The sequence below is a fragment of the Rattus norvegicus genome, chromosome 7 (genome assembly GCF_021556685.1).
Source record: "Rattus norvegicus strain SHRSP/BbbUtx chromosome 7, alternate assembly SHRSP_T2T, whole genome shotgun sequence".
Taxonomy (NCBI): Eukaryota; Metazoa; Chordata; class Mammalia; order Rodentia; family Muridae; genus Rattus; species Rattus norvegicus.
This window is the reverse complement of record NC_141540.1, coordinates 17,676,607-17,704,241: the sequence shown is the minus strand read 5'-3', so window position 1 is coordinate 17,704,241 and position 27,635 is coordinate 17,676,607. Positions and strand designations below refer to the sequence as shown.

At 41.0% G+C, this 27,635-nt stretch overlaps 1 protein-coding gene and 1 long non-coding RNA gene across 4 annotated transcripts in view; one reads left to right on the top strand and one right to left on the bottom strand.

The window, feature by feature from the left end:
* The window catches only part of Zfp955bl1 (zinc finger protein 955B like 1), a 26,377-nt gene extending 6,362 nt beyond the window's left edge, over positions 1-20,015 (bottom strand). Inside the window, exons 1-2 of one of the 3 annotated variants that reach the window (XM_087559622.1) lie at positions 19,901-20,015; positions 19,071-19,233 (exon numbers count right to left, since the gene is read on the bottom strand). Coding sequence is in view for 1 of the 3 variants with exons in the window: in XM_087559621.1 (XP_087415747.1) it covers positions 19,901-20,002 (102 nt within the window). In the remaining 2 variants the exon portion in view is untranslated. The remainder of the gene's footprint in view (positions 1-19,070; positions 19,234-19,900) is intronic. The other 2 variants (XM_087559623.1, XM_087559621.1) reach the window with 2 other exon arrangements.
* On the top strand, positions 19,572-27,635 carry LOC134479825 (uncharacterized). Its single transcript, XR_015625097.1, has 2 exons — positions 19,572-20,491; positions 27,305-27,635. It is a non-coding gene; the product is annotated as an uncharacterized LOC134479825 (long non-coding RNA).

Here is a 27,635-nt window from a genome sequence, read left to right as displayed (position 1 = left end):
TCACGTTCACTGGGGGTTCAGTCTTGGCAGGACCAAGGGCTTCCCCTTCCACTGGTGATCTTACTAGGCTATTCATTGCTACCTATGAGGTTGGAGCCCAGGGTCAGTCCATGTATAGTCTTAAGGTAGTGGCTTAATCCTGGAAGCTCTGGTTGGTTGGCATTGTTGTTCATAGGGGGTCTCAAGCCCCTTCAAGCTCTTTCAGTCCTTTCTAAGATTCCTTCAACGGGGGTCCCATTCTCAGTTCAGTGGTTTACTGCTGGCATTTGCCTATGTATTTGCTGTATTCTGGTTGTTTCTCTCAGAAGAGATCTACATCCGTGAACCAACCATCTTAAACCTTTGATCTACACTTGGTCCTGCATGCAAGATATGCTGGGACTAGAACCTAGCATAACTGTCATGAGAGAGATCAGAGAGACTTCATCCAGCAATTTATGGAAGCAAATGCAAAGTCCAAAAGCCAAATATTAGGCAGACCTCGGGGAGTCCTTCAAAGGAGGAGAAGGAAGGACTGGAGGAGCCAAAGGGGTCAAAGACATCACAAGAACAGTCCACAGAATCAACTGAGGACTCACGGTGGCTTCCAGAGATCAGGGAGCTTATATGGGTCCGACCTAGGCTCTCTGCACACATTATGATTGTGTAGTTTGATGTTCATGAGGTATTCCTGGCAGTGGGAGCGGGGGCTGTCTGATTCTTTTGTCTGCTTTTGGGAGCTGTTTTCTCCTATTGGATTGCCTCATTCAGCCTTAATATGAAAGTATGTGCCTGGTCTTATTATAACTTGTGGTGCTAAAGTCTGGTCAATGTTCTGTGGGAGGCCTGATCCTTTCTGAAGTGGGTGGGGGAATCTGAGGGAGAGGAGAGGTTGGTGGGAGACTGGGAGAAAGTAGGGAGGGGAAAATGCAGTCGTGATATATGAGAGAATCCTTTTTAAAAAGGAAGTAGAATCATGTGGTACAGGTAGTAATGTCAAAGTATGATGGGGAGTACATGGTGATCAGGGCTACTGGACAAAATCCCAGCAGACCAATATCACAAACCACAATTCTCCAGCATTCTTTCAACTGCATGATGATTTTCACAATATGTAATGGGAGTTTCTGTATGCTGTTTTCCTTTGGGGTATTTTGTATAGACTTTAGTAGAAGATGTGAATGTATACACTGGCAGTCTCTTTAAAGAACACAGTTCTTTGGAAAAAATCTTGGCCTACTTCTACACAAGGATCCCTCTTTGTGTGCTCTCACCTCCGACCCCCTGCCTCCCTGCCACTTACACCAAGAATAGAGAAGTTAAAGATTTTTTAACTGAAAGATGGTTCCAGGAACACGTAGGCACACCCGTCCCAAGGGTGAAAGCACACAATTGATAGAAACAAGGCACCCAGACCTGAGGCCTCAGCACTGAGGGCAAGAGTACAGTAGATAAGTACAGAATAGTGTCCACGATTGATTCCCTAGGCGCATGACTTACAGGATGAATGGCAAGATCTGATATGCTCCACAAGAAGCAGACTATATCAAGAAGCCACACTGGCTCGATCCCACGCTGCCGTCCACGTACAGGAGCAGGCACTGAAGGAATAGGATGCTACATCATACTGGAAAACCAGGAAGATATGAGAACCTGCTCTTTGGGGAGCCTATGAGAAGTACAGGCCCATAGGAAACGCATTAGGAAACAGCTAGCGCTTACTATGCTATATGGCCACAGACTGCCCCCTGAGGGATGAGAATAGCTTTTATAAGCTTGTTTCTCAGCACTCAGTGTCCGGCAGCCCTGACCACAGAGGCTGAGGGTGTTGCTGGCAGAAACAGCACGGAGCACCGGGTACCTTACTGAACCTTAGAAAACAGGGACTTGGGGAGTCCCAAACCCGTGGATCCCTGCCCGTAGCAGCTCTCTGCTCCCAAACACCATGGGAGAGAGATCTCGCCACCTGGTCAGGTGGGCACTCCTGAGACTGCAGAGCGGAAGAGACCACCAACACTGCCCACCCCTGCCCACATCCCTGGCCCAAGAGGAAACTGTATATGGCCTCTGGGTTCCCGTAGAGGAGGGCCCAGGAGCAGCAGGTCCGCTGCTTCTGAGACACCGCCTGCACCTGAAGGGACTGACCAGATAAACAGTTCTCTGCACCCAAATCCCGTGGGAGAGAGAGCTAAAACTTCAGAGAGGCAGACACGCCTGGGAAACCAGAAGAGACTGCACTCTGCCCACATCTCTGACTCCAGAGGAAAACACCAAACGCCATTTGGAACCCTGGTGCATGGAAGCTCCCGGAAAGGGCGGCGCAGATCTTCCTGGTTTCGGCCACCGTGGAGAGCTCGTAAGCAACACCCCACGAGCAAACTTGAGCCTCAGGACCACAGGTAAGACAAACCTTCCTACTCCAAGCGACCTGCCTAGTGAACTCAGGACACAGGCCCACAGGAACTGTGTTACAGCTGAAGACCTGTAGAGAGGAAAAACTACACGCCCGAAAGCAGAACACTCTGTTCCCATAACTGGCTGAAAGAAAACGGGAAAACAGGTCTACAGCACCTAAAACACACAGGCTTATAGGATAGTCTAGCCACTGTCAGAAATAGAAGAACAAAGTAACACTAGAGATAATCTGATGGCAAGAGGCAAACGCAGGAATCCAAGCAGAAACCAAGACTACATGGCATCATCGGAGCCCAATTCTCCCACCAAAACAAACACGGAATATCAAAACACACCAGAAAAGCAAGATCTAGTTTCAAAATCATATTTGATCATGATGCGGGAGGACTTCAAGAAAGACGTGAAGAACTCCCTTAGAGAAACATAGGAAAACATAAACAAACAAGTAGAAGCGTATAGAGAGGAACCACAAAATCCCTGAAAGAATTCCCGGAAAACACAATCAAACAGTTGAAGGAATTAAAAATGGAAATAAAAGCAATCAGGAAAGAACAAATGGAAACAACCCTGGATATAGAAAACCAAAAGAAGAGACAAGGAGCCGTAGATACAACCTTCACCAACACAATACAAGAGATAGAAGAGAGAATCTCAGGAGCAGAAGATTCCATAGAAATCATCGACTCAACTGTCAAAGATAATGTAAAGCGGAAAAAGCTACTGGTCTAAAACATACAGGAAATCCAGGACTCAATGAGGAGATCAAACCTAAGGATAATAGGTATAGAAGAGAGTGAAGACTCCCAGCTCAAAGGACCAGTCAATATCTTCAACAAAATCATAGAAGAAAACTTCCCTAACCTAAAGAAAGAGATACCCATAAGCATACAAGAAGCCTACAGAACTCAAAATAGATTGGACCAGAAAAGAAACTCCTCCCGTCACATAATAGTCAAAACACCAAATGCACAAAATAAAGAAAGAATATTAAAAGCAGTAAGGGAAAAAGGTCAAGTAACATAAAAAGGCAGACCTATCAGAATCACACCAGACTTTTTGCCAGAGACTATGAAAGCCAGAAGATCCTGGATAGATGTCATACAGACCCTAAGAGAACACAACTGCCAGCCCAGGTTACTGTATCCTGCAAAACTCTCAATTAACATAGATGGAGAAACCAAGATATTCCCTGACAAAACCAAATTTACACAATATCTTTCTACAAATCCAGCACTACAAAGGATAATAAATGGTAAAGCCCAACATAAAGAGGCAAGATATACCCCAGAAGAAGCAAGAAACTAATCGTCTTGGCAACAAAACAAAGAGAGGAAAAGCACACAAACATAACCTCATATCCAAATATGAATATAACCGGAAGCAATAATCACTATTCCTTAATATCTCTCAACATCAATGGTGTCAACTCCCCAATAAAAGACATAGATTAACAAACTGGATACACAACGAGGACCCTGCATTCTGCTGCCTATAGGAAACTCACCTCAGAGACAAAGATAGACACTACCTCAGAGTGAAAGGCTGGAAAACAACTTTCCAAGCAAATGGTCAGAAGAAGCAAGCTGGAGTAGCCATTCTAATATCAAATAAAATCAATTTTCAACTAAAAGTCATCAAAAAAGATAAGTAAGGACACTTCATATTCATCAAAGGAAAAATCCAACAAGATGAACTCTCAATCCTAAATATCTATGTCCCAAATACAAGGGCACCTACATACATAAAAGAAACCTTACTAAAGCTCAAAACACACATTGCATCTCACACAATAATAGTAGGAGACTTCAACACCCCACTCTCATCAATGGACAGATCATGGAAACAGAAATTAAACAGAGACGTAGACAGACTAAGAGAAGTCATGAGCCAAATGGACTTCACAGATATTTATAGAACATTCTATCCTAAAGCAAAAGGATATACCTTCTTCTCAGCTCCTCATGGTACTTTCTCCAAAACTGACCATATAATTGGTCAAAAAACAGGCCTCAACAGGTACATAAAGGTGGAAATAATCCCATGCGTGCTATCAGACGACCACGGCCTAAAGCTGGTCTTCAATAACAATAAGGGAAGAACGCCCACATATACATGGAAGTTGAACAATGCTCTACTCAACGATAACCTGGTCAAGGAAGAAATAAAGAAAGAAATTAAAGACTTCTTAGAATTTAATGAAAATGAAGGTATAACATACCCAAAATATGGGACACAATGAAAGCTGTGCTAAGAGGAAAACTCATAGCTCTGAGTGCCTACAGAAAGAAAGAGGAAAGAGCATATGTCACCAGCTTGACAGCACACCTAAAAGCTCTAGAACAAAAAGAAGCAAATACACCCAGGAGGAGCAGAAGGCTGGAAATAATCAAACTCAGAGCTGAAATCAACCAAGTAGAAACAAAAAGGACCATAGAAAGAATCAACAGAACCAAAAGTTGGTTCTTTGAGAAAATCAACAAGATAGATAAACCCTTAGCCAGACTAACGAGAGGACACAGAGAGAGTGTCCAAATTAACAAAATCAGAAATGAAAAGGGAGACATAACTACAGATTCAGAGGAAATTCAAAAAATCATCAGATCTTACTATAAAAGCCTATATTCAACAAAACTTGAAAATCTGCAGGAAATGGACAATTTCCTAGACAGATACCAGGTACCGAAGTTAAATCAGGAACAGATAAACCATTTAAAAACCCCATAACTCCTAACGAAATAGAAGCAGTCATTAAAGGTCTCCCAACCAAAAAGAGCCCAGGTCCAGACGGGTTTAGTGCAGAACTCTATCAGACCTTCATAGAAGACCTCATACCAATACTATCCAAAATATTCCGCAAAATTGAAACAGATGGAGCACTACCGAATTCCTTCTATGAAGCCACAATTACTCTTATACCTAAACCACACAAAGACCCAACAAAGAAAGAGAACTTCAGACCAATTTCCCTTATGAATATCGACACAAAAATACTCAACAAAATTCTGGCAAACCGAATCCAAGAGCACATCAAAACAATCATCCACCATGACCAAGTAGGCTTCATCCCAGGCATGCAGGGATGGTTTAATATACAGAAAACCATCAACGTGATCCATTATATAAACAAACTGAAAGAACAAAACGACATGATCATTTCATTAGATGCTGAGAAAGCATTTGACAAAATTCAACACCCCTTTATGATAAAAGTCCTGGAAAGAATAGGAATTCAAGGCCCATACCTAAACATAGTAAAAGCCATACACAGCAAACCAGTTGCTAACATTAAACTAAATGGAGAGAAACTTGAAGCAATCCCACTAAAATCAGGGACTAGACAAGGCTGCCCACTCTCTCCCTACTTATTCAATATAGTTGTTGAAGTTCTAGCCAGAGCAATCAGACAACAAAAGGAGGTCAAGGGGATACAGATCGGAAAAGAAGAAGTCAAAATATCACTATTTGCAGATGATATCATAGTATATTTAAGTGATCCCAAAAGTTCCACCAGAGAACTACTAAAGCTGATAGACAACTTCAGCAAAGTGGCTGGGTATAAAATTAACTCAAATAAATCAGTAGCCTTCCTCTACACAAAAGAGAAACAAACCGAGAAAGAAATTAGGGAAACGACACCCTTCATAATAGACCCAAATAATATAAAGTACCTCGGTGTGACTTTAACCAAGCAAGTAAAAGATCTGTACAATAAGAACTTCAAGACTCTGAAGAAAGAAATTGAAGAAGACCTCAGAAGATGGAAAGATCTCCCATGCTCATGGATTGGCAGGATTAATATAGTAAAAATGGCCATTTTACCAAAAGTGATCTACAGATTCAATGCAATCCCCATCAAAATACCAATCCATTTCTTCAAAGAGTTAGACAGAACAATTTGCAAATTCATCTGGAATAACAAAAAACCCAGGATAGCTAAAACTATCCTCAACAATAAAAGGACTTCAGGGGCTGGGGATTTAGCTCAGTGGTAGAGCGCTTACCTAGGAAGCGCAAGGCCCTGGGTTCGGTCCCCCGCTCCGAAAAAAAGAACCAAAAATAAATAAATAAATAAAAGGACTTCAGAGGGAATCACTATCCCTGAACTCAAGCAGTATTACAGAGCAATAGTGATAAAAACTGCATGGTATTGGTACAGAGACAGACAGATAGACCAATGGAACAGAATTGAAGACCCAGAAATGAACCCACACACCTATGGGCACTTGATTTTTGACAAAGGAGCCAAAACTATCAAATGGAAAAAAGATAGCATTTTCAGCAAATGGTGCTGGTTCAACTGGAGGTCAACATGTAGAAGAATGCAGATCAATCCATGCTTATCACCCTGTACAAAGCTTAAGTCCAAGTGGATCAAGGACCTCCACATCAAACCAGATACACTCAAACTAATAGAAGAAAAAACTAGAGCTGCATCTCGAACACATGGGCACTGGAAAAAGTTTCCTGAACACCAATGGCTTATGCTCTAAGACCAAGAATGGACAAATGGGATCTCATAAAACTGCAAAGCTTTTGTAAGGCAAAGGACACTTTAGTTAGGACAAAACGGCAACCAACGGATTGGGAAAAGATCTTTACCAATCCTACAACAGATAGAGGCCTTATATCCAAAATATACAAAGAACTCAAGAAGTTAGACCGCAGGGAGACAAATAACCCTATTTAAAAATGGGGTTCAGAGCTAAACAAAGAATTCACAGCTGAGGAATGCCGAATGGCTGAGAAACACCTAAAGAAATGTTCAACATCTTTAGTCATAAGGGAAATGCAAATCAAAACAACCCTGAGATTTCACCTCACACCAGTGAGAATGGCTAAGATCAAAAACTCAGGGGACAGCAAATGCTGGCGAGGATGTGGAGAAAGAGGAACACTCCTCCATTGTTGCTGGGATTGCAGACTGGTACAACCATTCTGGAAATAGGTCTGGAGGTTCCTCAGAAAATTGGACATTGAACTGCCTGAGGATCCAGCTATACCCCTCTTGGGCATATACCCAAAAGATGCCCCAACATATAAAAAAGACACGTGCTCCACTATGTTCATCGCAGCCTTATTTATAATAGCCAGAAGCTGGAAAGAACCCAGATGCCCTTTAACAGAGGAATGGATACAGAAAATGTGGTACATCTACACAATGGAATATTACTCAGCTATCAAAAACAATGACTTTATGAAATTCGTGGGCAAATGGTTGGAACTGGAAAATATCATCCTGAGTGAGGTAACCCAATCACAGAAAAACACACATGGTATGCACTAATTGATAAGTGGCTATTAGCCCAAATGCTTGAATTACCCTAGATGCCTAGAACACATGAAACTCAAGACGGATGACCAAAATGTGAATGCTTCACTCCTTCTTTAAAAGGGGAACAAGAATACCCTTGGCAGGGAATAGAGAGGCAAAGATTAAAAGAGACACAGAAGGAACACCCATTCAGAGCCTGCCCCACATGTGGCCCATACATATACAGCCATCCAATTAGACAAGATGGATGAAGCAAAGAAGTGCAGGCAGACGGGAACCGCATGTAGATCTCTCCTGAGAGACACAGCAAGAATAAAACAAATACAGAGGTGAGTGACAGCAGCAAACCACTGAACTGAGAACAGGACCCCCTTTGAAGGAATCAGAGAAAGAACTGGAAGAGCTTGAAGGGGCTCGAGACCCCATATGAACAACAATGCCAAGCAACCAGAGCTTCCAGGGACTAAGCCACTACCTAAAGACTATACATGGACTGACCCTGGGCTCCAACCTCATAGGTAGCAATGAATATCCTAGTAAGATCACCAGTGGAAGGGGAAGCCCTGGGTCCTGCTAATACTGAAGGTGATTGTTGGGGGGAGGGCGGCAATGGGGGGAGGGTGGGGAGGGGAACACCCATAAAGAAGGGGAGGGGAAGGGATTAGGGGGATGTTGGCCGGGAAACTGGGAGGGGGAATAACACTCGAAATGTAAATAAGAAATATTCAAGTTAACAAATAAAATAAAAGAAAAAAAAAGAAAACAAAAAGAAAACAAAAAGAAAACAGGGACTTAGATGCTTGCTGAACTCACTGCTTTTGCTTCAAAGAAAAATACTGCTCATTACGTCTTTCATTCTGGATGCTAAAAAATTGGGCTAAAATAGGTTCAAAACAATCTGTTAATAGAGGATACTTCTCTTAGAATCACTAATTCTGCTTTCAACATTACCTGTGCTTAAGCTACTATGCAAATATAGCATTTAAAAAGTTTGCCCTTCTTATTTTTCAGTAAACACACGAGCTATCCTGACTCCCTGACTCCCTCAGAATGTTATCAGTCTCCTTCCCTCACTGGCTCCATATCTCCTCTTTGGGACCTGAACGCTGCTGGAGCTGGACTCCAGAAAATGTAATTACAAAATAGTGACGCGGATACAGACAGAAGGAACACTGAAATTCAACTTACGCTATATGTATAGCCAGCTTTTTGCCACCCTTGTCTAACAGCTAGATTTTGTCTAGATAGATAGATAGATAGATAGATAGATAGATAGATAGATAGATAGATAGATAAGATACATAGATAAGAACAAACCTGAGCGGTCTAAAAGCCCTTGTCTAACAGCTAGATTTTGTCTAAATAAATAGATAGATAGACAGATAGACAGACAGACAGAAGATAGAGAACAAACCTGAGCGGTCTGAAAGCCGGTTAACTGGTTAACTAACCTTTGGATTTATGCAATTAACTTCTTGTGAGAGAGAACAAGTTCTCAGACAGAATATACAAAGACATGTAATACACAAAAATTAAAGGACGGTGGGACTTAACACAACAGTATCTGCAGTGCATGCAAATTACACATCAAAGGACAAGTGTACACAAAATGTCACAAGTAAAGACATGGCTGAAAATATCTGCTAAAAATAAAACATAGGAAGCAAGATCCACAGCCCTGGGTGAGGAACTTAACAAGTAAAATGTGTAGTTATGAAAACTACTGAATACCAATAGTTTACACATAACACCGATTACCCAATTCTCATCACTCTTATTTCCTATAATATAAACCTTAATGTAATCTATACCGGGTCACATTTCTCTAATGACAAAGAATGTACTTTGGGCTTATTCTTAGTGTTATGACTACTGTTTTATTTTAAACATCTCTAAAGTCCTGTTGAAAATGTCCTAACACTGTATCAGCTAACTTATATTGGGAGATAAATTAATCCTAACTGCAGACACTATTAAGTGTGAGTCATGCCAAAGAAAAGAACTTCCAGAATGTTTTTGCTTGTGATAACCAGTCACTCTTTGAAAGTTCTAAGTTAAAGCTGTAATAACAGTATACAGATTGAGTACAGTGGCATACATCTTTACTCCCAGCGCTTAGGAAGCAGAGGCAGGCAGACTCCTCCAAAAGGATGAGTTCCAGGCCTAGTCAGGGTTACACAGTGAAACACAGTCTCAAAACCCCCAAACAGCAAAGCACTGCATAGTGAAAAATTACAAGGATAAACCCAGAAAGTGGGAAGAGTAGGGATGAGTCACTCCACCATCACAAACACTCACGGACGGTATCAGTTACTCATCTTAATGGAGACACACAGCATATTTACACTGCTAGTGGAACAGATCTTTAAAGTGTTTTTATTAGCATATAAAACTATATAAAAGCTATAAAACAACACAGCTCACAATGAAGTTTCCATACATGTAAATTACAGGCTTTCACCATGTTCGCTGTCTTCATTAGACCCATGTTCTACCCTAACGGTTACCTTTTACTTTTTGCCTGCTACTTTGAAGTCTTTTATTTTCTTCCAGATTCCACATACGGAATAAAACATATCTTACAAATTCTTTCTGACTCTAGTTTAGTATGTTTATAGTACAATCTTTAGTTCAATCTATTTTAGTACAATGTATTTTACATTTTTGTTGCTGCATAATACAGTAAGTGCACGTATACATACGTATATACCATCATATATACACAGATAAGTCTGTGAAGTATAGCTCACACACACTAGAATTTAACAAATCATGCATGATGTTCAGCTAGGCCAATTGTATAATAGTGCTATTCTGAGACAGGATGTGCATCTGCAGGTGAGTAGAGAAACAATGCAACAGAGCTCAGACAAAAGCCAATAAGCAAAACACTGACACATCAGGCTGGACTGATCTTGAGGCTTTTCCCCTCCTGGCTACATTTCATAATAATCCCTTAGGTCTTATGGAGGCTGTTGGGGGACAAAAGTCATCAAGTTAAAAGTTATGAAGGAGATGAGTTCAAATCCCAGCAACCACATGGTGGCTCACAACCATCTGTAATGAGATCTGATGGCCTCTTCTGGTGTGTCTGAAGACAGCTACAGTGTACTTATGTATAACAAATCTTTTTTTAAAAAGTTATGGAGGTAACCGACAACTTTCTGACTGAATTTGAGGCCCACTCCACAGGAGTCATAAAATGTCAATATATCTCTACACAGTAACATCCTACTCCACACTCAGTTCTAGGTAGGTTATCTAAACTAATAATTAACAAGAAAACCTGAGGGTTAAACTGTAACAGATAAAATGGATGTATGCTACTCAATAGAAAAAAGAATCCATTCTGTTCTTCTCCTTTGTTTGGAGACAGAGTATTACTCCGTAGCCCTGGTTCACCTAGAACCCACTAGCCTAGACCAACTGGATCATGTTGGCTTTGAGCTTAGAGATTGCCTCTGCCTCCTAAATGCTAGGATTGGCCACCATGCCCAGAAGTAAGAATCCTGTTCAGCAATTCAGGCAACCTTTTCTACTGTAACATACAAAAAAGGCAGATGGGGCTGGTGGTTTAGCCAGTTAAAGTGCCTGCCACCTGCGTGATAGCCTGAGAGGATATCTGGGCTCCACATGGTATGAGAAAACAGATGCCTACAAGCTGTCCTGGGACTTCCAACAGCTGTACCATACCAGCATCTCCCCCAGGCCCCACCATGTATACACAGAAATGAATAAATACAATTAGTCGTTTGAAACACAAATTTTATAAAGATGCCAATACCTGTAGTACTACAGAGATGGCTTAAAGACTGATCAGTGCGTGTGAATGTGTGCCGAGAAATTACCCTGCATTATCTCATGTTTAGAAAACCAATGAAAAAAGGGGGTTTCCTCTATTATTTCATAATACAAAGACAGTAGAAATGTGTTCTATTATGTGAGTCTGAACAAGATATGCCACACTGAAAAGAGGGAGTGGGGGTTTCCAAACAACACAGACCGCTGTCTTGCTTTTGGTCACCAATCACAACTACGCTTTAAAAGGAACCACTGAAGGAACCACAGACTCTGGCCGCAGGGCATAATAAATCCTGCTGCTCTCTAGCTTTCAAGGTTCCTGAAGGTGCGATGCAGGCTGCGGAGGTGAGAAAAGGCATAAACAGTCTTACTCACCCAGTGCTGGACCCTCCGTGTGGCAATACTGATCTGCCAGGCAAGAGCCACAAATGTTACCAAGGGTAACTAACCCCTTTAAAAGTGTATTTCAAGGCCTACTCCACAGGACGGAATTCCATGTCTGGGACTATAATGAAGGTCAAAAGACAAAGGCTGAGGAGTTCGTAGGCCCCAGGATAGTGCCTGATTTTATTCTTTTGCTAAACTGTCACACAGCCAGTGTGCCTTACAAATATTTATATTTAGCCTCAGATCAGGACACTAGCACTCAACCTGGATCACAGATGCTTCTTTCTACAAAGGGCAGGGTTAAGTCTCAAATCCTGGAACAAAAGGATGAAGTACCTACTTAACAAGTCAATGCAGGCACTGATGGTCAGGTTCTCCCAGCATCCCTCAGCACCTATTCATTATGGGCCTTCTTGGCTGGCATATCACCCCCTACTCTGAACTCTCCAGCCCAAGGGGCTGAGCTGCTATTCTCTGTGTAATTAAACCATTTTGGTCACTCACCTTTGTACCTCTGGTCTCCAGGCTGCTGCATCCAGTTCCCCTCTCTCCCCTCTCCTTTCCCCTCCTCCTTTCTCCTCACAGGGCTCAGGGTCCTCTCCACTGTGGCCTCTCCAAAATGTCTCTGCCTCTGTCTATGCTCTCTCTGTTATCTATAATAAACTTTCTCCTCCACCATTCCTAGGAGCAACTTCAGTTCCTTCCTTTCTCTTTCTTTTTTTCATTCTAGGAGCAGTCAACAAAGAGATGTGTAAAAGGTCAGAAGAAATGCTGACAATAAAAGACAAAGTGCTCAGTTGTAAATGGGACATCTATACCTAACCCCAGCTGCGTCCACTACCGCTCAAGGAGCATCTCAGAAGAGGAGGCAAAAGGAGCTTAAGAACCAGAGAAGACAGAAAAATACTGCGAAATGCTGGGCATGGAAGAGTTCTGTGAAATGCTGTCTTCTGGACATGGCAGGGATATTGTACTTAGGAGCTCACAACAGCTGTGGGGAGAGGTACTGCCCAGGCCCACAACTTACTAAGTAGTTACTGGCAATTAACAGTATTTTTGGAGAATAGTTCTGTTTAGAAGTAGCAGCCAACCCGCGCCCGCGGATCCCGGCCCGCAGCAGCTCTCCGCTCCCAAACCCCGTGGGAGAGAGACCTCAGCGCCTGGTCAGGTGGGCACTCCTGAGGCTGCAGAGCGGAAGAGACCACCAACACTGCCCACCCCTGCCCACATCCCTGGCCCAAGAGGAAACTGTATACGGCCTCTGGGTTCCCGTGGGGGAAGGCCCAGGTGTGGCAGGACCCCTGCGCCTGAGACACCACCTAGAACCTGAAGGAATAAACAGTTCTCTACACCCAAATCCCGTGGGAGGGAGAGCTAAACCTACAGAGAGGCAGACACGCCTGGGAAACCAGAAGAGACTGCACTCTGCCCACATCCAGATGCCAGAGGAAAACACCAAACCCCATCTGGAACCCTGGTGCACGGAGGCTCCCGGAAAGAGTGGCGCAGATCTTCCTGGTTGCTGCCGCCGGGGAGAGGTCGTAGGCAGCACCCCACGAGCAAACTTGAGCCTTGGGACCACAGGTAAGACCAACCTTTCTGCTGCAAAAGACCTGCCTGGTGAACACCAGACACAGGCCCACAGGAACAGCTGAAGACCTGTAGAGAGGAAAAACTACACGCCCGAAAGCAGAACACTCTGTCCCCATAACTGGCTGAAAGAAAACAGGAAAACAGGTCTACAGCACTCCTGACACACAGGCTTATAGGACAGTTTGCCACTGTAAAAATAGCAGAACAAACTAACACTAGAGATAATCTGATGGCAAGAGGCAAGCGCAGGAAACCAAGCAACAGAAACGAAGACTACCTGGCATCATCAGAGCCCAATTGTCCCACAAAAGCAAACATGGAATGTCCAAACACACCAGAAAAGCAAGATCTAGTTTCAAAATCATATTTGATCATGATGCTGGAGGACTTCAAGAAAGACGTGAAGAACTCCCTTAAAGAACAAGTAGAAGCCTACAGAGAGGAATCGCAAAAATCCTTGAAAGAATTCCAGGAAATCATAATTAAACAAGTAGAAGCCCATAGAGAGGAGTCACAAAAATCCCTGAAAGAATTCCAGGAAATCATAAATAAACAAGTAGAAGCCCATAAAGAGGAGTCACAAAAATCCCTGAAAGAATTCCAGGAAAACACAAACAAACAGTTGAAGGAATTAAAAATGGAAATAGAAGCAATCAAGAAAGAACACATGGAAACAACCCTGGATATAGAAAACCAAAAGAAGAGACAAGGAGCTGTAGATACGAGCTTCAACAACAGAATACAAGAGATGGAAGAGAGAATCTCAGGAGCAGAAGATTCCATAGAAAGCCTTGACTCAACTGTCAAAGATAATGTAAAGCGGAAAAAACTACTGGTCCAAAACATACAGGAAATCCAGGACTCAATGAGAAGATCAAACCTAAGGATAATAGGTATAGAAGAGAGTGAAGACTCCCAGGTCAAAGGACCAGTAAATATCTTCAACAAAATCATAGAAGAAAACTTCCCTAACCTAAAAAAAGAGATACCCATAGGCATACAAGAAGCCTACAGAACTCCAAATAGATTGGACCAGAAAAGAAACACCTCCCGTCACATAATAGTCAAAACACCAAATGCACAAAATAAAGAAAGAATATTAAAAGCAGTAAGGGAAAAAGGTCAAGTAACATATAAAGGCAGACCTATCAGAATCACACCAGATTTCTCACCAGAGACTATGATAGCCAGAAGATCCTGGACAGATGTCATACAGACCTTAAGAGAACACAAATGCCAGCCCAGGTTACTGTATCCTACAAAACTCTCAATTAACATAGATGGAAAGACCAAGATATTCCATGACAAAACCAAATTTACACAATATCTTTCTACAAATCCAGCACTACAAAGGATAATAAATGGTAAAGCCCAACATAAGGAGGCAAGCTATACCCTAGAAGAAACAATAAACTAATCGTCTTGGCAACAAAACATAGAGAAGAAAAGCACACAAACATAACCTCACATCCAATTATGAATATAACCGGAAGCAATAATCACTATTCCTTAATATCTCTCAACATCAATGGGCTCAACTCCCCAATAAAAAGACATAGATTAACAAACTGGATACGCAACGAGGACCCTGCATTCTGCTGCCTACAGGAAACACACCACAGAGACAAAGACAGACACTACCTCAGAGTGAAAGGCTGGAAAACAACTTTCCAAGCAAATAGTCAGAAGAAGCAAGCTGGAGTAGCCATTCTAATATCAAATAAAATCAATTTCCAACTAAAATTCATCAAAAAAGATAAGGAAGGACACTTCATATTCATCAAAGGAAAAATCCAACAGGATGAACTCTCAATCCTAAATATCTATGCCCCAAATACAAGGGCACCTACATACGTATTAGAAACCTTCCTAAAGCTTAAAACACACATTGCACCTCACACAATAACAGTAGGAGATTACAACACCCCACTCTCATCAATGGACAGATCATGGAAACAGAAATTAAACAGAGACGTAGACAGACTAAGAGAAGTCATGAGCCAAATGGACTTAACAGATATTTACAGAACATTCTAAAAGATATACCTTCTTCTCAGCTCCTCATGGTACTTTCTCCAAAATTGACCATATAATTGGTCTAAAAACGGACCTCGACAGGTACAGAAAGATAGAAATAATCCCATGCGTGCTATCGGACCACCATGTCCTAAAACTGGTCTTCAATATCAATAAGGGAAGAATGCCCACATATACGTGGAAATGGAACAATGCTCTACTCAATGATAACCTGGTCAAGGAAGAAATAAAGAAAGAAATTAAAGACCTTTTAGAATTTAATGAAAATGAAGGTACAACATACCCAAACTTATGGGACACAATGAAAGCTGTGCTAAGAGGAAAACTCATAGCGCTGGGTGCCTGCAGAAAGAAACAGGAAAGAGCATATGTCAGCAGCATGACAGCACACCTAAAATCTCTAGAACAAAAAGAAGCAAATACACCCAGGAGGAGTAGAAGGCAGGAAATAATCAAACTCAGAGCTGAAATCAACCAAGTAGAAACAAAAAGGACCATAGAAAGAATCAACAGAACCAAAAGTTGGTTCTTTGAGAAAATCAACAAGATAGATAAACCCTTAGCCAGACTAATGAGAGGACACAGAGAGTGTATCCAAATTAACAAAATCAGAAATGAAAAGGGAGACATAACTACAGATTCAGAGGAAATTCAAAAAATCATCAGATCCTACTATAAAAGCCTATATTCAACAAAACTTGAAAATCTGCAGGAAATGGACAATTTTCTAGACAGATACCAGGTACCGAAGTTAAATTGGGAACAGATAAACCAGATAAACAACCCAACAACTCCTAAGGAAATAGAAGCAGTCATTAAAGGTCTCCCAACCAAAAAGAGCCCAGGTCCAGACGGGTTTAGTGCAGAATTCTATCAGACCTTCATAGAAGAACTCGTACCAATATTATCCAAACTATTCCACAAAATTGAAACAGATGGAGCCCTACCGAATTCCTTCTATGAAACCACAATTACTCTTATACCTAAAACACACAAAGACACAACAAAGAAAGAGAACTTCAGACCAATTTCCCTTATGAATATCGACGCAAAAATACTCAATAAAATTCTGGCAAACCGAATCCAAGAGCACATCAAAACAATCATCCACCATGATCAAGTAGGCTTCATCCCAGGCATGCAGGGATGGTTTAATATACGGAAAACCATCAACATGATCCATTATATAAACAAACTGAAAGAACAAAACCACATGATCATTTCATTAGATGTTGAGAAAGCATTTGACAAAATTCAACACCCCTTCATGATAAAAGTCCTGGAAAGAATAGGAATTCAAGGCCCATACCTGAACATAGTAAAAGCCATATACAGCAAACCAGTTGCTAACATTAAACTAAATGTAGAGAAACATGAAGCAATCCCACTACAATCAGGGACTAGACAAGGCTGCCCACTCTCTCCCTACTTATTCAATATAGTTCTTGAAGTTCTAGCCAGAGCAATCAGACAACAAAAGGGGGTCAAGGGGATACAGATCGGAAAAGAAGAAGTCAAAATATCACTATTTGCAGATGATATCATAGTATATTTAAGTGATCCCAAAAGTTCCACCAGAGAACTACTAAAGCTGATAAACAACTTCAGCAAAGTGGCTGGGTATAAAATTAACTCAAATAAATCAGTAGCCTTCCTCTACACAAAAGAAAAACAAGCTGAGAAAGAAATTAGGGAAACGACACCCTTCATAATAGTCCCAAATAATATAAAGTACCTCGGTGTGACTTTAACCAAGCAAGTAAAAGATTTGTACAACAAGAACTTCAAGACTCTGAAGAAAGAAATTGAAGAAGACCTCAGAAGATGGAAAGATCTCCCATGCTCATGGATTGGCAGGATTAATATAGTAAAAATGGCCATTTTACCAAAAGCGATCTACAGATTCAATGCAATCCCCATCAAAATACCAATCCAATTCTTCAAAGAGTTAGAACAATTTGCAAATTCATCTGGAATAACAAAAAACCCAGGATAGCTAAAACTATCCTCAACAATAAAAGGACTTCAGTGGGAATCACTATCCCTGAACTCAAGCAGTATTACAGAGCAATAGTGATAAAAACTGCATGGTATTGGTACAGAGACAGACAGATAGACCAATGGAACAGAATTGAAGACCCAGAAATGAACCCACACACCTATGGGCACTTGATTTTTGACAAAGGAGCCAAAACCATCCAATGGAAAAAAAGATAGCATTTTCAGCAAATGGTGCTGGTTCAACTGGAGGTCAACATGTAGAAGAATGCAGATCAATCCATGCTTATCACCGTGTACAAAGCTTAAGTCCAAGTGGATCAAGGACCTCCACATCAAACCTGATACATTCAAACTAATAGAAGAAAAACTAGGGAAGCATCTGGAACACATGGGCACTGGAAAAAATTTCCTGAACTAAACACCAATGGCTTATGCTCTAAGATCAAGAATCGACAAATGGGATCTCATAAAACTGCAAAGCTTCTGTAAGGCAAAGGACACTGTGGTTAGGACAAAACGGCAACCAACAGATTGGGAAAAGATCTTTACCAATCCTACAACAGATAGAGGCCTTATATCCAAAATATACAAAGAACTCAAGAAGTTAGACCGCAGGGAGACAAATAACCCTATTTAAAAATGGGGTTCAGAGCTAAACAAAGAATTCACAGCTGAGGAATGCCCAATGGCTGAGAAACACCTAAAGAAATGTTCAACATCTTTAGTCATAAGGGAAATGCAAATCAAAACAACCCTGAGATTTCACCTCACACCAGTGAGAATGGCTAAGATCAAAAACTCAGGGGACAGCAAATGCTGGCGAGGATGTGGAGAAAGAGGAACACTCCTCCATTGTTGCTGGGATTGCAGACTGGTACAACCATTCTGGAAATAGGTCTGGAGGTTCCTCAGAAAATTGGACATTGAACTGCCTGAGGATCCAGCTATACCCCTCTTGGGCATACACCCAAAAGATGCCCCAACATATAAAAAAGACACGTGCTCCACTATGTTCATCGCAGCCTTATTTATAATAGCCAGAAGCTGGAAAGAACCCAGATGCCCTTCAACAGAGGAATGGATACAGAAAATGTGGTACATCTACACAATGGAATATTACTCAGCTATCAAAAACAATGACTTTATGAAATTCATAGGCAAATGGTCGGAACTGCATATATCATCCTGAGTGAGGTTACCCAATCACAGGAAAACACACATGGTATGCACTCATTGATAAGTGGCTATTAGCCCAAATGCTTGAATTACCCTAGATGCCTAGAACAAATGAACCTCAAGATGGATGATTAAAAAAAAAAGACTGGAAAATCTATTTCCCTATTAACTATCTTTCAAAGATAGATCTCTGTATATCTTTATGTTATATCTGTATATATGCCCTTGATATAAATACTTGTGCTTCTATATACTTACCCACATATATACAAATAATACATAAAAACAAAACTATACATGTAAAATGAATTAAATATTCTAGCTAGCTTGTATAAAGACACAAGATTCTGGTATTTCATTTACAAGTTGTAAGCTTAGATTGGGCAGGTTTTGAGCTATTCTAACTTACATCTCAGCTATACGTCCCTGTTGCTTGCTCTTTGATTCTCACCCGGGGTTATCTTCAGGGTCCACTTCTCCCAGCCACATAAATCCCCATTACACACATGGTGGAACAAGACAAGTGACCCCGTTTGAGTTATCCTCTGACCTCCAAACTCCCAAATATATTACTGTAAAAGAAAAAAAAAAAAAAAAAAAGAAGTAGCCGCCACTGGTAAGGTTCCCTTTCCAAACACCCATGCACATACTGGCAACACTAACTGGGGGAATAATAATAATAATAATAATAATAATAATAATAATAATAATAATGATAAAAAATGATAATGAAGCTGGAAGAGAGGCTATTGGAAATATATAGGACTTGGAACGAGAAATAGGGGTTGATTTTCAAGAGTAAAGAGAAATTTTTAAAAGAACCCACATTTAAAAGGATCACAGGAGTAAGCTAAAGCAGGTCGAGTGGGAGTACAAGGGCGGGCAAAGAGAACTCTCCACCCACTCCCCCGCACAGCGTAGCTGGAGTCTGAGCAGCACTGACCTGTCAGCGCTGCAACGTCTGCAGCAGCTCAAATTCGTGACCCGGACTCATCCTGACAAGACCTGAACTACAGTAAAACAGCTTCAGGGCGACAGGACAGGGCCCCAGACTCCCTGCTGCCTTTTCTGCTCACAATTCAAGAGCAGGTGGTAAGACAGAACCGGTGACAGACTCCTCATCACACTCAGCTGCACAGCGCCAGGGGAATGTCAGGGCGGCAGCGCCACAGTACGCCAAAGTCACCGCAGTGTCACAAACCCGCCACAAACGATTCAAGGAGCCCAGGGCACACTCACCATCTTCTGCTTCCGATGCATCCAGGTGTCCTCCCTAAGCGAAAACACAGTCAACAAGGTCGATGGAGCACACCTCTCAAGGGCTTCTCGGGACTCAAACATGGCGGCAACGGCCGCACCTTCCGAATATCCAAGCTTCTCATTGGACCGTTGATGCTAAGTCGTAACAGCTTTCCTGATTGGCGACTGATAAGCGGGTCTGCGGGACCCGGTTGGGTTGGAGATGGTCATCATCTAATAATCAGGAGAGCATCCCTTCCCTGGAGGGTTACAGTCAAATGGACAGGTGTCAGTTCCTTGTTCTGGGGTAAACCTGTTTTCCTTCTGGGATAAACCTGGTCCAATCTGGAGTAACCAAGTATTTGAGAAAAATACGTTCAGGGTTTTGGGAGCAGCTTTCCTGGCGGTGTATATAGTGGACCACAGTGGAGTTTTCCACTTAAAAATACTGCAACAAGATTGATGGGGTAGTGTGGAGATTCAGTACTTCAGAATCAAAATACATGATTACAGGGTAGGAGAGATCCCTAAAATCAGTCTGGACACGGGATCAGAAGAGGGACCTGACATGTAAACTCCAGGATGATGCAGGTGAGGTAAACTGAACCTTCTGTAAGGCTGATATATTGATATCAGTTCTATTGATATAGAACACCAGGGATTGGAAAGGGTTTAGACTGTTACAAGTCCATTGCCTTGGGGGAGTTTTTACCTTACCTAACAACTATATGACTACTGTGAAAATCATTTGGAATATGCAATAGAACAGTAGTTTCCTTTGGAATGTACAGAGCACTAATTTTGTAACCATCCAAAAAGACAAGAACACTATTAGAAGGCCTACTCAAGACCATTCCTCCTTGATAACCTGTCCACCTAATGTTTCCACCAAGGCAGGAAAATTAAAACACTCCAACAAGGATACAATTATTCAATGTGAGAGGTGTGTGTATCTGTTTGTGTAGTTACATTGTAGCAATAGTATACAAAGGATGCAAGAGGTATGAAGGGGAACTCTTAGAGTTCTTCAAAAAAAAGGGGGGGGGTTCTATACCCAAGAAAGCCTAGTTCACAAGTGCAAACATCCCCAAGACTCCGAATCACAGTAGCTGCTGTCAGAGACCCCCAGAGTCATTATTGATGAGTCAGAGACACTATTCCAACAGTATAACTCTTAGCGGTCCTTAGGACATCTCTCGTTTCCTCTATCATGAAATCTTTCTTTCAATATTTTAATATTCATAAGAGGAACTGTGTAATCCCCATTCATATTAATGTTTTACCTAAAGAAAGCTACCACATACTTTCAGTCATATGTGGAAATGACAATCTGGGAACAAAAACAAACAAAAAAAAAGAGACAAAACAAAAGTAGTAGAGGGACTATTAAAGAAGAACATGAGGATTTCAGAGGCTACAAGAAAGAGAGGAAATAATAAAGCAGTCGTTGGGAGGTCAGATATGATCAATCCATAATATATATCACATATATGTGTAACAATATGTCACAAGGAAAGCCATGAATAGGTTTAAAAATATGGATTAATAATTTGGCTAATTAGATTTTGAGGAATTTTTAATTTTGTGTGTGTGTGTGTGTGTGTGTGTGTGTGAGAGAGAGAGAGAGAGAGAGAGAGAGAGAGAGAGAGAGAGAGACAAGATCCTACTGTGTGTATACCCTACCTGGACAGGAACTTAGTATGTGAATCAAACTGTCTTCCTACTTGTGAAGATTGTCTTGTTTCAAATCCCAAGGGACTGGACTATAGTTATGCAGCACCATATGTAGCCTGGAGTACACAGCTCACCAGAAACAGAGGAGAGAACTGGGTCCTGAAAGTTGTTCTGATATCCAAACACTCTAAGTGGCACGCGTGCACAATTGCGCGCACACACACACACACACACACACACACACACTCATGCTCTCTCTCTCTCTCTCTCACACACACACACTCATGCTCTCTCTCTCTCTCTCTCTCTCACACACACACACACACACACTCAAACACACACAAAAAATGTAACAATCCTAAAATATACTATCTACAGTCTACGCCAATGAAAGTATAAACTATCAAATCCTGAAAGAAAGCTTGATAAATTACTATATCCAGAAAAACCAATGAAAAGAAGAAATTATAAACACAATGTTTAACACCTGTTGTGGATGCTTAATGGAACAAATTAAAAGTTTAGGCACCTAAGTAGTTGCTAACACACTACTTACAGAAGGAATAAAAATACTGAGTATCAAGGTCTGTAATTTGCATGTATGAAACCCTCACAGTGGAATGCATTGTTCTACAGGGTTTGTACATGATAATGAAAAGGAAAACTAACATTTTAAAGATTTATTAAGACTAATAATATAAACTTTCTGACACATCTTATCAGAACAAATGATTAGTAATAGGTCTGATTTTCATGCCTATAATAACAGTATTCAGGAAGATGAGAAATGAAGATGCTAAGCCTGCCCATTCCAAATTGAAGGATCTCAGTGCTGGAATGTCCTAATATTGTTAAAATGTGGTGAAACATTTATCGCTGTAAGACCTTTTACAGTGACTCATTATGCAAAACCTTTCCTCCGTGCAAAAATTATTAAAACATTTTTATTGTTTTAAATAATTTTAATTAATAATTTAAGTATTAATAAAAACATTTTTATTGAAAAATGTTTCATACACTATATTCTGATCATTTTATCAAGTCATCTTTTGGTTTTTAATGTAAGTTGGATAACAAGGAAATACTACTTTTATATTTATGTTGAAATGAATCCTCAACAAATTGCATTAAGGATATTCAACTCTTCCAAGTTCTACAACGTCTAATTCAATTTTGTTCACTATAGCACAAAAACTTGTCAAAAAGCCTAAAATTAGGAGTGTTGCACAACCTTATGTGATTCTGTGTTGCCCTTGAGACCTTCTTTTAGGTTTGCAAATTCTTGAAGAACAAAGGTCAACACCCTATTTTTCTTTGGGACTGTGTCTAAATAGTCAGCTGGCTTCAAACATGGCAGCCTCCTGGCACTGCTTCTGAAATACTATAACATTTCATGAGTCAAGACACTGATCTCTAACTTTCTCTTGGCTAATCATAAAAAATGCAGCAATACTCTTCTCATTTTTGGCAGAACTCAAGTGACTGAGATTGTGAATATGGATATAGTCATCAGTGTGTAGAAGCTAGTAACATTCTAGAACACATTTTTATTGAAGGCATATCTCCTACAAGAGCATGAAAACAGTCTGTATATTAGAAACCCCATTGACTATTTATCCTCAGATGTGCACTTCAAAGGTTAAAATTAAGTGAAAGCTAATGGGTAGCACAGAGATGTGGGAAAGGATTGGTAATCTTTCACTCATTCTGTCTTTTTTGCATCCTCTCCTATAACATGTTGCTTTATCCTCAATGACTCCGACATGACCTATTTCTTGGTAAACACTTGTGGCCAAATTTACCCAAGAGAAGTCTACCCATGGGATCTTACTTTCTTGAATGAAATCACTGTGACTGTCTGGAGAAGAAAATATGCAAATACACTCTGTGGGATTTATTTTGTGAGCTTATAAATATTATAGCTCTGAGGGAAAAGGTTCCCCAATTGGGAGTGTTGAAGCTCTGAAGAGAAAGTTATCCTGGCAGGCAGGAGGTCAAGGAAGAGCACAAAGTCACATTGCACAACAAACCTTACTGGGACTTACTGGGATAGACACAAAAGGGTGGCTGCTGCCCACATTCAGGGTTGTGAGAAGCAGCATGAATCTGAGCAAGAGACAGGTGGAGATTTCCAGGGTGAAGACTGGTAGGACTTAAAATCCTGAGCTTGGAAACAGTTCAGAGATTGGTGGTTTAGGGCGGGGGCAGCGGGGGCAGGGGGCGAGCACTCCGGGATTGGTGCGTTTTCAAGCTCACAAAGTTTGGAGTTTAAGTATTGGTGGCATTTTGGGCTCAGGGAATGATTGCTTTTCAAACTCAGGATTGTTGGGGTCTGGTGTGTTTTCAAACCTGAAGAGCTCAGACTTTTTACCCTACAAAGCCCAAAGTAAGAAAATTCTCCAGAATTCTCCAAGGAAGTGTAGGGGCTCATTAGCAAGGGGGGGGGAGGATGGGGAGGGGAACACCCATAAAGAAGGGGAGGGGGGAGGGGGATGTTTGCCCAGAAACCGGGAAAGGGAATAACACTCGAAATGTATTTAAGAAATACTCAAGACTATACATGGACTGACCCTGGACTCTGACCTCATAGGTAGCAATGAATATCCTAGTAAGAGCACCAGTGGAAGGGGAAGCCCTGGGTCCTGCTAAGACTGAACCCCCAGTGAACTAGACTGTTGGGGGGAGGGCGACAATGGGGGGAGGGTTGGGAGGGGAACACCCATAAGGAAGGGGAGGGGGGAGGGGGATGTTTGCCCAGAAACCGGGAAAGGAATAACACTCGAAATGTATATAAGAAATACTCAAGTTAATAAAAAAAATGTAAATAAGAAAAAAAGAGAAATACTCAAGTTAATAAAAAAAAAAAAAAAAGAAAGCTCTCCTCGACTTGAGGCCCCAGGGAGTTGGGAGGCCTGGCACTGGGGTGGGGGACTACAAGTGGAGGGAACATCCTCTTGGCGACAGGGGGTTGGTGGAATGGGTTGAGAAACTGTGGGAGGGCGGACCCATGGAGAGGTAATGACAGGACTGTAAAAGAATAAAAGTAATAATAATAAAAATTAACCTCATTAATTAACAACACAGACATGCACGCACACAAACACATGAGTTGTTTATATACCAACAGGCATGTAACACTGTGGGTTCCAGCTCCCTCAGACTTACAGCATGGCAGATGCTTGTTAATATGCTGTTCTCTGGGATTCTTACCTCCTGGTTTCTGCATACTTCAACCCTTGTCTGCACCTCTTTTCTGCTTAGCTTGAGAGAATACCATTCACACTGCGATGGGAAGGCAGGGATTCCTAGGTTTCTCTCTAGTCATACTTTCTCCCCAGGAGAGTAAACCAATGAATCTGAGAATGCCACCCTGTAATGTAAAACTTCAGCACAGGTAAGAGACTTTTTATATTTATGCCTTTTCAGCATTCAGGATTTACATGTCCTAGGGTGAGCATGGATTCAACCATATTCGTTTCCTTTGTTCTCTACTAGGTATTTCCTTTCTTTCTCTCCCAGATTTCTTCTTTAATTTTAATCTTCTGGTTGATTTTGGTTGACTCCTTTTTACCTCTCAAATAGACACAGAATTTCTTTTTAATTTAATTTCCATATTTGATATTCACATTTCATCTCCCTTTCTCTGCTGAATCTGTTACTCCTCAACATGAATACATTCCATGTTAGCCCTAGAAGGCTGGCAAAGCACTTCGTAGAATTCTCCAAGTTAGGTTTTGCTTCTGTGAGAAAAATATGATGCCATTGAGAGCAGTGACTTCAGAATCCCTCACCAAGTTCTAATGTAACAAGTGTTGCCTGTGTCACCTTACACTGACTTTGGAGCAGGAATGTCAGAATTAGGATTTAGATATCGTCTTGGCTTCATATTTTGATTCCCAGAAAATTTCACCATTTTTAATTGTTTTGTACATATACTTCCAACATGATTGTTTCGTGGATTATTATGGCATACCCGAACATATTAGCTGCAGGGTGTCCAGGGAAAGGTGTTACTTGGCCACTTTCAAATATGCAAGATTAAGAGATAGTAGCACACGATCTGCTTCAATTTCCTTGGTTAAACTAAAGAAAAAAATCATGTCTTTTCATTTAAAAAAAAGTGTATTTTGTTCTATGCAAGCATCCCATAGCTACAGGGAATCTGTGTATTAAGGTTGTGAAATGGAATATAGCTTGCACTTAATTCTGAACACAAACATGGAAAATGAAAATACATTATCGAGATCTAGGCTGGGAATCAAGGGATGACAGCTTGCTAAACAAAACACAGAAATGAGGCGGATTGATTGAATGTGACATCACTGCGCTTTTGCTAACACTTTGGTACGGCGCTGAGTTAACAGGCCAAGGATAGTGGAAGATGAAAATACTCAACCATGAAACATCATTAGTCAGGATACCTTGACAGAGAGAAATCATGCCCAGAAAAATGCAAACTTGACTATTAGATGAAATTTTTAATATTGAACTCTTTTTGCCTTGGGAGTTGTGGTAGTTTGAATAAGAACGGCCCTATAGCCTCATATACTTTTATGCTTAGGATTCAGGGAGTGACACTACTTGAAAAAGATTAGGAGATATGGCCTTGTTGGAAGAAGTGTGTTACTGGGAATGGGCTTTGAGGTTTCAAAAGCCCAAGCCAGCCCAGTGTCTGGCTTGTCCTGCTTCCTGTGGATTGAGATGAGGAAGTCTCGGGTCCTTCTCCAGCACCACATCTGCCTGTATGCCACCATGCCTCGCACCATGATGACAATGAAATACAGCTTGAAAACTATAAGTGAGCCCCAATTAAATATTTTGTTTCATAAGTGTTGAAGACCAGCTCTGACAACATGTTCACTGATCCAAGGAGTGGATGTGGGGTCAGTGATGATATAAAGCAGACACACAATTACACACTCTTGGTGGATGAAACAAGCTCCTATGGGCAAGTTCAAACAACTTTATAGACAGAGAGACAGACAGACATATTTGATAGATGGAACATAGCTCCAACAACTTCACATATATACAAATAGATGAATAGATGGACAGACGGATGGTTGCATGGATGGATGGATGGATGGATGGATAGATGGATGGATGGATGGACAAACATATACACAAAACTCCAACCACTTTATATACACATGTTTGGTGGACAGAGCAAAACTTCAACAAGCATGCTCTAACAAGATTCATTTTTTCTCTCACAACTTATATATCCTAGCAAAATCTTTCAAGCAGTATAGAATAATAAAATCATAGAATTATAGAATAGTATAATCATAAAACATGTTATAATCATAAAAGAAAGCAAATACATTTACGAGGTAGAAATTGTTTTCTTACTTTGAAAGATTAAGATGTTTCTCTTATACAACCCATTTTATAAATATATGATTTTATGCAAAATGGAGACTATGATGGCACATATACCTCAAGATTACAAAGTTTCAACCATGCTGCTGATTAAATTCTTTCCATAAGTGAGAGCAAGTACATAAACATTTTTAAGAGGGCTTTTTGTCTCTCTAATTGATTTTTTTCACATGCTGATTCTGTGTGCCTAAGTATAACCATCACAATTTCTCTGTCTACAGAAGATCAGTTGTGGGGCTAACATATCTCATTGCACTGATTTTTGTTTTCACGTTTGTTTATTTTTTATTAAAAATATTTTTCATACAATAAGTTTTGATCATTTCTTCACTCTTCAATTCTTTCCAGATCCTCCCTCCCAATTCAACTTTATGTTCTTGAAGGACCCTAGGAGCTTTTGCCAGCCTTACATCCACCGCCTCAGATCAAGACTCGGCCAAGTACCAGCTTCCCGACTCAGGTCTAGGCTAGGCCGAGTTCCATTCTTCACTTACAGTTCTCAGGAGGAGCAGGAACATTTTTGAAAAACCACAGAATGTTTTGACTGAGAGTCATCTGTCCCTCTGGTCCCAGATAGAGTTTGAATGCATGTCATATGCTTGCTAGTCAATAGGTTCAAAGGTCAATGAGGGGAAACCCTGATGTGCTGGAAGAATAAACCTCTTGCATTTGCCTCAAA